General features: G+C 39.2%; 1 protein-coding gene across 1 annotated transcript in view; it reads right to left on the bottom strand.

Moving 5' to 3' along the window:
- The window catches only part of LOC110200125 (kinesin-like protein KIF19), an 87,593-nt gene that overhangs the window by 32,970 nt on the left and 41,867 nt on the right, over window positions 1–12,756 (bottom strand). The window contains exons 8-12 of the mRNA XM_020975277.2: window positions 12,058–12,210; window positions 9,628–9,750; window positions 8,722–8,872; window positions 7,821–7,995; window positions 5,036–5,204 (exon numbers count right to left, since the gene is read on the bottom strand). Of these exons, the coding sequence (XP_020830936.1) occupies window positions 5,036–5,204; window positions 7,821–7,995; window positions 8,722–8,872; window positions 9,628–9,750; window positions 12,058–12,210 (771 nt within the window). The remainder of the gene's footprint in view (window positions 1–5,035; window positions 5,205–7,820; window positions 7,996–8,721; window positions 8,873–9,627; window positions 9,751–12,057; window positions 12,211–12,756) is intronic.

The following is a 12,756-nucleotide window of genomic DNA, read 5'->3' as shown; positions in this document are numbered from 1 at the left end:
GATACACACAAGATCAATACTAAACAGACTCAGTGTAACGTTGAATGGAAAGATACCAGCACATACAGCGAACCAGTAAAGGTCTCCTACAGAAAATAACACTTGATTTGAGTCTTGAAGAAAGTCAGAGACTCTAAGAGGTGAGGAAGGGCATTCCAGGAGTAGGAAACAGCTGGTACAAAGGCTTGGAAGTGGAAGATGAAACAGTATGTGTGAGGAACAGCAAATATGGCTGGATCATAGAATATGTGGAAGAGTAACAGGTAAGGAGACTGCAGAGACAGTAGGTGGTGAGATTGTGAAAAGCTTCAAAAACCAAAATAAGAAATTTATGTCACTGGAATGTATTGATTAAGAAGGTGACATGTTCAGATCTGTGGTCTAGGAAAATTGCTTTGGCAGCTGTGTGGAAAGGACGGATTAAAAGAAGGATAGGCTTAGGGGAGGGGGGGAAGCTGTTGCAACAGTCCAGGTAAGAGGTGATGTGGATTTGAACTACAGTGGTGTCTGTGTGGGTCGAAAGAAAAGGAAAAATATGAGAGATATTAGGGAGATAGATATCCCCTTCTCAGAGACCTATCCCTTATAACCAATAACCCTTTCACTTTTTTTTTTCTGAATCCTACTTTAGATTCATTCGAAAGTAGAGCTTCTCCCCTTTGAACCAGCAATAGCACTTCTAGGGCTATATCCCAAAGAGATCATACAAATGGGAAAAGGACCCACATGTACAAAAATATTCATAGCAGCTCTTTTTGTGGTGGCAAAGAATTGGAAATTGAGAGGATGCCCATCAATTGGGGAATGGCTGAGCAAGTCGTGGTATATGAATGTAATGGAATACTATTGTGCTATAAGAAATTATGAGCAGGTGGACTTCAGAAAAACCTGGAAAGACTTGTATGGTCTGATGCTGAGTGAAGTGAGCAGAACCAAAGAGAATGTTGTACACAATAACAGCCATGTTGTGTGATGACTAATATTGATAAACTTAACCCTTCTCAGCAATACAAGAATCTAAGACATCTCCAGAGGCCTTGTGATGGAAAATGCTGTCCATATCCAAAGAAAGAACTATGGAAGTTGAATCGCTATCATTTTTTTTCTATTCTGTTCAGTTTTGTTTCCTCTTTCTGATGGTTCCTCCTATTGGTTTTAATTTTTATTTACAACTTCACTGATGTGAAAATATATTTAATAGGAATGTAAATGTATAGCCTATATCAGAATATGTGCTGTCTTGGGGAGAGTGGTGGGGAGGAAGGGGGAGAAAAAATTTGAAACTCAAAAGCATATGGAAGTGATTGTTGATAAATCAAAATAAATTAATAAAAAAATTGTTAAAAGTGGAGCTTCTCTTCTTTGCCTTAAAGACCACAAAAGGCTCAGTTGGATGCTTCATTAGGGCATTAAGACTTCCCTAAAATGCTCTGTGGAAAATATATTAAATATTCCAAACTTGTACAGACCTGCTCTTATTCCCTTCATATGTAGCATAGAGAGTATGTAGTACAATGAAAGACGCAGGGATTGTGCAAAATGAAGGTGAAAAATAAGCAAAGAAAGGATAGGGAGAGATGAAATGATCGGGTATGATCCAAGAAAGGAATGGTCAACCTAACAAAATTAAAGGATTCCAAATATCCCCACTGATACCTCCTTTGGGATTCTGAGGAGGTCTCTGATAGGGAGCAAAGTACCCTCAACCTGTGTGCTTGGCCCACCGACACCCCACTGAAAATGGCTGATTGATTCATGTCATTTGGAAACGTACAATGGAGTCATGGCTGGTGTAGACCTGAGCAGAACCCTTGAATGTGGTCCTTAAAAGGGAACATACAGAAATCTAGGGAGCTAATAGAGACCTGAGCTAAGAGAAGCTAGCCCGCCTTGTCCCTTTTCATATATTGCTCCTGCTTTTTTACATGTAGAACAGTGATTCTATTTCCCCTACAAATGTGGTCTTTCGCTGACCACTGACTTCTGGAGACTTGGACTCTTAGCATGCGATAAAGCATAGCTGTGGTAAAAGACCACACACCACTCCACATCACCCGGAGCCTTTTTCTGGACCCTCCCTGATCACCTACGGCTAAAAAGGCTTTATAGGAACCGAAAATATAGGTCTTGAGATGACACAGTCAGTAGCTCTCTCAGGGGCATGGAGATAATGCATGTGATGACTGGAATATCTGTCAGGCACCTGATCCATACAGGTCAGTACAATCCTCATAATATTTCTCAAACATAAAGATGTCAAAATCAATATAAAAAACATTTCTAACCTTTGGAGCTGTCCAAAAGATAAATGGGCTGGCTGCCTGTGGAGATAATGAGTTTCCTTCTGCTAGAAGTCTTCAGATGGAGGCTGCATGACCACTTAGATATTGTGGGAAGGATTCATTTTCATAGCTAGGATGTGCCAAACAACCTCTGGAGTCTGTTTCAACCCTGGGGTTCTATCAATGTTCATTCTCAGAAGGTAGGGACCAGGTCATACATATATTCTACCTCCTACCTATCTAAAGATCCCAGACTACCCTCAGGGTAGTGAAAGGCCTTAGTCAGTACACATGACACCATGAGCCTAGGAAGCAGAGTCCACAGGCACCCTTCCTGTCAGAGCTGCATACCACAGCTCATCAACAGGAGGCAGATTTTCTGTGGTGATACTGGTACTCTGATTTCTTACACTGACTTTTGCTATAACCTTGGATAGTCACAGCCAGTACTATTCCCTGGATGTTGCTATCCCAAGAGGAAGGAAGACACTTAATTTGAGTGAGTCAACCAAAATCCCCAGCAGATCACAGAAAATACTCACCTAAGAGAGGACTTCCCCAAAGACTACAGCTGCTTTCACACGTGGAAATGAAAGTTCCAGCTTCCTTAACCCTCTCACACTTGGTCATTTAAATCTATAACCTGCTGCTGCAGAATGATGGGATGGTGCTTGTTTCACAGTGACCTGTGCCTTCCAGCTACTGAGTACCTTTTATTTTTCAAATAAGCTTTTACTGACAGTTTTTTGCTTTTATATCCCCTGCTGTATGCCTCTTTCAACCTTCCTGTCAGAGGTTTAACCATTATATTAAAGCATAAGAAAAAAAATCCACAAAAACTCATCAACCATGTTCACATCCATCTTCTATTTTGCAAATAGTTAATAATAGCATTCATATGGCACTTTAAGGTATGCAAAGTGCTTTTAAAATATTATTTCATGGAAATATGTTTTTCATGGCTGCACATGTATAACCTACATAAAATTGCTTACTGTCTCAGGGAGAGGAGGGAGGGAGAGAATTTAGAATTCAAAATTTTAAAAAACAAATGTTAAAAATTGTTTTCACATGTAATGGGAGGGAATAAAATATTAAGAATGCAAAAATATTATCTCATCATCACAACAATCCTGGGAAGTAGGTGCTATTGTGATCCCCATTTTACAGATGAAGACACTGAGGCAGACAGTGACTGAGGCTGGATTTAAACTTACATCTTCCTGACTCCAGGTCTTGCACTCTACCCACTGAGTCACCTAGCTGCAAAGAGGCGGGTGGCATATACTTTTGTAGTCCCTAGCCTCGTGAGACAAAGTCAAGCTCTGTGAAATGGGATGCCACCTGCTAAGTCACACTGGCCTGATAGGGGGCTAATACTGACTAGTATATGAGAGAATTTAATAAGTGTGGAAGCAACAGTTCATAGTACCATGAAAAATATATCCACTCAGAAGTCAGAGGACCTGGATTCAAATCCCACCTTTGAGGTTGACCTATCTGTGTAACTTTGAACAAGTCACTTAACTGCTCTGATCATCTGTTTCTTTATCTGTAATATGAGATGGCTGAACTGGACACCCTCTGAGGTCTGTTATGGATCTCTGATCCTATCACCCAGATCAGATTTCTAGAGCTGCCAGCTTTGTTTTTCATTTGAAATCCCCTGTTCCCTGCCCCACATACTACACGTGGTTGTTACCAGACAGTTTAGCACTTTGGAACTAGTGGAAGAAGGGACCTCAGAAGCCATTGCATCCACCCTCCTTATATTACAAGGGAGGAGACTGAGGCTGGGGAAAAGTTAAGTAGCTGGCCCAAGGTCCCACAGCTAGCCAGCAGAGTCAGGAGCTGAACTCAAGTCAGCTGACTCCAGAAATACTTCATTATTCACTTTTTCACATACACTTCATTTTGTGATAGATGCTTAATTAGACCCCTATTTTATTCCAATCAGTATTAGTCAGTTTGATATGATTCTATAGGGGTAAGTGATAATAAAATCTGTTTATTAGGCCCCAAAGCTGTGAATCATAGATCGTAAATTCACTTGCTTAACCATTAGAGGAAGCTAATTAGAGGACCTCCACCCAAGTTTTTGCCTTATTGTGGTGACCAAGCCCAGCGTGGCAGAAGTGACTCACTGACATGGAAAATCCCCTAGCTCTTTTTGCCCTCCATCCCTTGTCATCCCTCAATTGCCCAACATGGGGAAATGGCCATGAGCATTGGCCAAGCCAGCCCATGATCTGTCTGTCTATCAGCCCATCAGCTCACATGGATGTTTTGGTATCTGTCTATCAGTACATCGAATGGGTCTGCTTGTCAGCTTGATAGGACCTTCTGAAAGACCAAGATAGGTCTATCAAGGTCTACTCATCAGCTCAGTCTGACCACCTAGAGGGTCAAGATATAAGTTTGTCAACCAATGGGATTCTGTATTTTGACCCTAGAGGGTCAAGGTCAATATCTATCTACCAATGAGACTTTGTATTTTCAGTTTGCCTCTTCTGTATTGTCCTGGTATCAAACACTATACAATAAGGGGACATCTCAGATCATGAAGAAGATCTGAGGTCCACTTCATTAGAGGGCCATAGACCTTTCAATAAAGTGCTATTGCCTCAGAGCTCTGCCTCAGTTTTTGGACCCCACAATTTTCTATCTTCCCAGTTAGAGTATGAGCTTCCTGAGGGAGGGAACCATATTCTTCACAATACCCAGGACAGGAAATTACTCACATATCCTCCTACCTTTAGGGCTGCTGTCTTCCGTTGTTCTGCCAAGAGCATGTTAATCTCCTCTCTGGCCACGGAAACCTCATGAGGTTCATTAGACTCTCGCTCCTCTCCTTCACCTTCAGCCTCCACATTTTCATCATCCTTCTCCTTGTGAGTCTGATGGGCCTTTTCTCGTTCCCAGCTGCACCAAAATCAATAAATGGGGTGGAAAAATCATGCACCAAAGCAGCAAAATAGTCTTAGCATCAGAGGCAGAATTTGAACTCGGGTCTTCCTAACTCCAAGCTCAATACCAATAGCTCAGATGTTTGGCAGCGAAGGGTAGGAGACATGGCTTTAGTGGATGCAACAATCAAGGAAGGTTTTCTTAAAGGCCTGAGCATAAGGGGAAGGAGTCTGTACAGAAGGTGCTCAAAAGAAAAGGAATGTGAGTTACCTTCTTAACAAAAGAAGGAACAATAGTAACCATAATCAATAAAAGAGACAATTTTAGCTAACTAATTTTTAAAAGATTTTACATGAATACAATCAATGCAGCTCAAATAAGAAGAGAAATTGTTGTTTTGGAGGGAAAAATCTCACTGCAAATATCTCTGAAAAAAAGGTCTGATAACCAAGATAAGTAAGGGAATTGGTACAAATTTAAATGAACAAGAGCCATTCCCCAATAGTTAAGTGGTCAAATGATATGAGTGAGCAATTTTCAAAAGAGACATAAATCATCAACAATCATCTGAAAGAATGTTTCAGATCACTAAGAATAAAAAATGCAAATTAAAACATCTCCGAGGTTTAATTTCACACTCATTGTAAGAGGACCATGACTTCAGGGAGATGACATGACTTGCAATTGACTTTGATTTGAGTGAGGGAGGACTGCGCAAGGTCACCAGCCTCACTTTCTCCTCCAGAGCCATCTGGGTCCAGGGGCCAATATCGATCAGGACAACTGGAGATGGCCCAGGAGGCAGTGGGAGATGTGCTTGGGCCATTAAGTGGTGCTTGGACAGGGACCTATTATTGTCCAATCTACGAGCTCCAGAGTGAATTGGGTTTAAGGTTTGTTCTTTGAGAAAGAAATCTATCCAGGGGGCAGGTACGTGGCGCAGTGGATACAGCACTGGCCCTGGCATCAGGAGGACCTGAGTTCATAGTTCCTGAGTATCATGTGTATGACCCTGGGCAAGTCACTTAACCCTGATTGCCTTGCAAAAATTTTTTTTTAATTTAAAAAAAAAACTTGCAAAATGCAGAGAATTGGAAAAGTTAAACATATTTGGGGCAGCTAGGTGGTGCAGTGCACAGAGCTCTAGCTTTGGAGTCAGGAGGACCTGAGTTCAAATCCAGCTTCAGACATTTGACACTTACTAGCTGTGTGACCCTGGGCAAGTCACTTAACCAAAACTGCCTCACCAAAAAGCACAGAAAGAAAGAAAGAAAGAAAGAAAGAAAGAAAGAAAGAAAGAAAGAAAGAAAGAAAGAAAGAAAGAAAGAAAGAAACAAAGAAACAAAGAAAGAAACAAAGAAAGAAACAAAGAAAGAAAGAAGGAAAGAAAGAAAGAAAGAAAGAAAGAAAGAAAGAAAGAAAGAAAGAGAAAGAAAGAAAGAAAGAAATCTATCCAGTAAACCCCAGAGAGAAGAAGGAGAGGGAGAAGAGAAGGAGACGGGGGAGGGAGAATGGGGAGGGGAAGGATATGACACTCACTGGATTGACAAAAATAACAAAAGAAGAAAATGGTAAAGGTTGGAGGGGCTAAACACATTTTGACATATTAATGTAATCGCATATTTTTACACCATTAGAAATGACAAACATGAAGAATTCAGAGAAACTCAGGAAGATATATGAGGAAGTGAAGAAGACCAAGAGAACAATTTACATAAAGGAAATAAAGGAACTTTACATAAAAGAAAACATTATCAACAGTCATCAAAACTCTGATCAATGCAAGAACCAAACGACTTCAGAGGAATTGTGGGTAAAGTACACCTCTTTCTCGAAGAAGTGGGAGACTGTAAGTACAGAATGTAGCAGTGTTGACAGACATGGCCAGTATGTTTTGCTTCCTTATTGCAAAAAAAAAAAAATCTTTATTTATCTCCTCCGTGGAGGAGGCTTGGGGAAGGTATAGAAAGTTATTGGGAATTGACAGTGACATAATAAAAGAGCAACAATAAAACATTCATTCCAGAGGCTTTTGATGGAGGGTTAAATTGTGTGGATGGGGATGGTGGTCTGTACAGAGTATAATATTAACAATAAGGCTGCTAATGAGAAATAGTATAGTGAACACAGCACTTGGAGTCTGCCCGGAGTTTGAGACTTGGATTTTACTACCATCTCTGATACTAGCTAAATGACCATGGGCAAGTCACTTGATACTTCTAAACCTCAGTTTCTTCATATGTAAAATGAGTAGTGATATTTATACTACCCATTTCACAGAGCTATTGTGAGTAAAGAACTTTGTAGTCTTTAAAATGCTATGGAAATGTAAATTATTGTAATAAGTCAATATGGATGAGTTTTCCAATATTAGGTCCACTTAATTCTTATGTAACATGGTTATACCATGTGAGAGGGGACAAGTCCTCTGACTTCAAATCCAGCACACTTTCCCCTATACCATGCAAGGGTAGTTTCAAACCTAGATTTTTTGATGCTGCCAAACCCAGTGCTCTTTCCAAAAGTGACTGTGATCATCACTGAGACTCAGAAATTGCACCTATGTATCACAAGCAATTCTATATTCTGTGACCTGTCATGGGCACATTACAGGACCACAGCTGTACTTACTCTGCTATTGTTAACAGGTGTCGGGAAGTATCAATATGCAGCTCAATATTTGTGTTTTCTAATTCCATAAGGCTTCGTCTCATTTCCATCTGCTCTTTGAATGCACTAATTAATTGTCCCCGAATCTTATTCATCTGCATTCGGCTATCTTCCTCTGAGTCATGATGGACCTCTGCTATAAAAGAGAGACAGACAGAGAGACAGAGAGAACACACTAATTGCAACCTGCCCAAAGAAAAAAAATGTAACTGATTTAAAAGAATTTTTACATATAGAAAGGGCCTTAGGGATCCTTTAGTCCAAGCCTCTCACTTTATGGATGAGCAAATTGAGAGCTAAAGGGGTGAAGGATAAGAAATTAGGTCTCTCTGACTTCCAATCTAGTATTCTTTCCAATACGCCCACTACCTCACCTAAAAAGGTCTAAATACAGTTAGTCCTGTTAAAAAAGAAGAGAAGAAGAAGAAGAAGAAGAAGAAGAAGAAGAAGAAGAAGAAGAAGAAGAAGAAGAAGAAGAAGAAGAAGGAAGAAGAAACATAAAGGAAAAAGAGTAAATAAAGAGGAGAAAATCTAAGTCCCTTATTTTCCAGTTGGGGAAACTAAACCCTAGAGAAGTTACAGGACTTTCTCAGTCACACTTTCATAGCACATAGCAACTCTTTCAACTATGTCATATCCTTTGAGTGGAGATGTCAACCCTAGGACAAGTGAAAGATGAGATTTTACACTTTTTGTTTGTTTGTTTTGTTTTCATTTATAAGGCTTTACTAAAAGAAGAAAAGCTGTGGAGTTATATAATTAGGGTCATTCTAAAGCAGAGAACAACCACCAACGTTATCAGATAGCGTCCAAAGGAAATATTGCAATTCTAGAAGAGAATAAAATCTGCTTTCTATACTACCTTGCACATCTCTGATATCAGGTCCATTTTTCTTCTCCTTTTGTTGCTTCTCAATTTTTGATTTCAGATGTTCTATCTGTCTGCGTAGGTCTGAAATTATGTCAGTGTACTGGGCAATATGATAGGAGACATTCAGTAGATTACGTTTAACCTAATGAATTAGGACATAAAGGCCAAAAGTGAGATGTTCGCTCCACATAAGGAAGAACTTTCTGATCATTAGAGTTGTCCAGAAATTAAATGAATTGCCCTGTGAGATCTCCAGCCCTGAAAATGTTTAAACAAAGGCTGCTGGCTGAACACCTGTCAAGGCTGCTAGACAGGTTCCCTCTCTTCCTTTGAGTAAAGAGTTGATCTACATGACCTCCAAGGTCTTTTCTAGCTCTAACACTTCATGACTCTGTGAATACAATTGAGTATAGAAATTCCTTGTGTTTCCCAAGAGCTATTCAATTTTTTTTAAAATGAGGTAATATATTTTTTTAAATTACAGTGTTAACAACTTAGACCCCTGAAAAAATACCCTTAGGACACTTATGAGAGCATGGTGATTTAATATTGAAAAATGTGCTAACAAGGTTAAATTTGTCTTCTACTCTTCATAAACATTTCCAGCTGGATAATCCTCTTGTCCTTCCATAATGCCTCTTTGTTAGCCTCAACATCAATCAAAAAAATATCCCCTTCCTTTTCTGTGACCTTTCTGCTCCATCCTCAATTTTTTCTTTTAAGCCTATACCAGTTTTTTGGTGACAAGTTATATTTGTTGCATCATCTGTTATACAATAAACTATTCTCTGATTCCAAATCTTATCCATTTTGATTTTCCTAACTTAATCGATCCTCCAGCCTGTTCTTTTATTGTTGTTTGGATAAATTTTTAACTGCAGTATTTGATTTACTTACCCTGGTCTTGATATTTTTTGCTCGATAGGCATAAATCAAGGTTGTCCGGGATTCTTCAAAGTAAGTGCTAGCAGGGCTGATGTGGGCAATCATCACAGTTCTGCTATTCCCTCCTAAGGCATCCTACATAAGGCAAATGTTACTGGAGCCAAGTTGGAAAGGCAGAGCCCATCTGCTATATTACCATATAACAGATATGAACCACATCATGGTATAACAAAAAGATAGTTCCCCCTATACAACCTTCAATCTTCTGCCTCCGTGTCTTGGCACAAATGATCTTTCATGTCTAGAATGTCCTCCCTCCTCCCTAGTAGAATTGCTAATTTTCTTCAAAGTGCAACCTGCAAACTACTTCCTCCATGAAGTCTTTGCTAAGCCCTAAAGTTACTAACTCTCTTACTCTTGAAATTATTTTGTATTTACTTACTTGCATACATGTTACTTCCTATCCCCCATTAGAAGGTAATCTCCCTGAGGGAAAGGCCTGTTTCATCTTTTTTTTTTTATCCCTAGCATCTAACAATAGTGCTTTATACATAGGGGTAGGACTAGGGACTGCTCCTGCTATTTTATGGGCAGAGAGAACTCTCAGATTTCCTCTCAGATGAGGAAACTCTCTCTCTCTCTCTCTCTCTCTCTCTCTCTCTCTCTCTCTCTCTCTCTCTCTTTCTTTTTTTTTTTTTAGTTTTGGTGAGGCAATTGGGGTTAAGTGACTTGCCCAGGGTCACACAGCTAGTAAGTGTCAAGTGTCTGAGGCCAGATTTGAACTAAGGTCCTCCTGACTCCAAGGCTGGAGCTCTATCCACTGAGCAACCTAGCTGCCCCGGAAACTCTCTCTACTAATGCAGGTTGGCACCTTTTCTGTAACATAAGCTTGGAAAGTCACCTAGTACACTAAGAAGTTAAATGACTTATCCAGGATCATGCAGTCAGCACGTATCACAAGCAAAACTTGAACCTAGGTCTTCTTTACTCCAAGGCAAGCTTTTTGTCCACTACACCAATTGCCTCTTTTTGCACATAGTAGGCACTTAATAAATGATTGTTGAATTGAATTGAATTCAAAGAGATCTAGACCTTGGTTAGGATCCTGGCTCTGACACTACTAACTGTGGGACATTCATTTCTCTGAGACTCGGGTTCCTCTCTGATGGAACTCACCCATTTCTATTACACTGAATACTCTCACATATGCTCTGAGTACACCACAGAGACTGGTCCAACCCAGAGACCAATATTAAAAAAATAATTAAAATCTTTTCCTCAAGATGATCTTTTTTAAACTAAATTTTATTTTATTTTCATGAAGATCTACCTTCTCTCCCTCTTACTTTCTCCTCTGACACCTTATTGAAAAAACAACAAGAAGGAAAACAAAATCCCTGTTACAGACTTGTATAATCAAGCAAAACAAATTCCCAAAATTGGCCTGTCATATGTGTGTAGGTGTGTATGTGTGTATACATATATGTATGCATATGTGTATTTCCATCTGTCCTCTGAGTCTATCACCTATTAGGAAGTAGGGGGCATGTTTCATCCTGAATCCTCTGGAATCGTGGTTAGTCATTATGTTAATCAGATTCCTTAAGTCTTGCAAAGTTGTCTTTACAACATTGTTATTATTGTATATATTGTTCTCTTGCTTATGCTCACTTCACCTTGCATTAGTTCACACAAATCTTTCCAGATTTCTCTGAAGCCATCTTCTCCATCATTTCTTATAGCACAACAATATTCCATTACATTCATGTACCATAACTTGTTCAGCCATTCTTCAATCAATGGGCACTCTTTCAATTAAAACTGATCTTATATCATATGTAAGAATGAATGTCTCAATGCACCATAACTGCTACCTATTGCCATTACTTCTAAGATCATTTGGTTCCAATTGAGTCTGAAATTTGCCAAACACCACATAACTAATATGAAACTCCAAAAAACTTTTGATGAGTCCTCTCTGAAGGAAAAAGACATAACAAATATTCAGGACTTGTAGGGGAGTGGGGAGGATAGTTAATTGCTGAGCCTCTGTGTTCCACTTCAAATTAACCAACCTAAATTGCTGAGGTCAATTGAACAAAGGTATATACCGTCAGAAAGCAGAGCCAGAAGAACAAGACATACAAAAAATAAATTAAAACAATATTAAAAGGTTGCAAAACTAATATTGGATGCAATGCCCTATCTTGGTGCCAGAGAGCAGACGATGAAGCCCCTCACCTCCTCATGGCAGAGAAGTGGGATACTACAGGTGTGCAATGCTGCATATGTTTTTAGATGAGGTTGCTGTGCCATTCTGTCTGCTTAACTATTATTCTCTGTTACAAGAAAGGATTCAGTGGAGGAGGGATATATTGGGAAATTAATGTGGCATAAAAGACAAAAAGCATCAATAAAACTTTTTTAGAAAGAAAAGTATACCTTCAACAAGCGTGTGAGTTTGCTATCCCGAAAATTGACATACTGAGATCGGCTTCCCCCCTTTTCACTCAGTGCATTAATGCAATTGCCAAGAGCCAGCAGAGAGCGGTTGATATGAGCTCCTTCCTTCATTCTCTTGCCTCGATTCTGGGTCTGAAGAGGAAGAAAAATAGAATAACTTCAAAAAAATGATACTGGGTTGTTTTGACAGCCATCATTTAATTAATAGCACAGATTTTGATTTCAAGTACCTTCCAAAAACTATTGGAAGAAATTTGGATTTTAACTTGGCACTTTGTCAAAAATCTGTGATTATACAACTACTTATTGAATATCCCCAGGACTCTTGGAATTGAAAGCATAGTCAAAAACAAATCCAATTGTCATGAAATTAGTAGTCTAGGTCCATTTCTCTTTCATGGTTGACTTCCTAAGTAAAGACACCACTGAATATAACAAATAGTCCATTCATTAAATCCAAGACTATGGCACTGCTTCAGTTCCTTTCTTTTTTTTTAATTTTATTTTTCATTTATGGAATAAAAGAAGCATTTCTTTAACACAGTACAATAAAAAAGATAACTATACATGAAATTGCAAATCTGCTATGCACAACTTGCTACTCCTTTCAAATATACAACAAAATTATTATGCAAATTTCTTTTTTTTCTTTTTTTCTCTCCCCCCAAGAGATGGCCA

Source organism: Phascolarctos cinereus, unplaced genomic scaffold (genome assembly GCF_003287225.1).
Source record: "Phascolarctos cinereus isolate Bilbo 61053 unplaced genomic scaffold, phaCin_HiC Scaffold_4;HRSCAF=312, whole genome shotgun sequence".
Lineage (NCBI taxonomy): Eukaryota > Metazoa > Chordata > Mammalia > Diprotodontia > Phascolarctidae > Phascolarctos > Phascolarctos cinereus.
The sequence above is the reverse complement of the archived record's forward strand: the minus strand, read 5'-3'. Positions and strand labels throughout refer to the sequence as shown.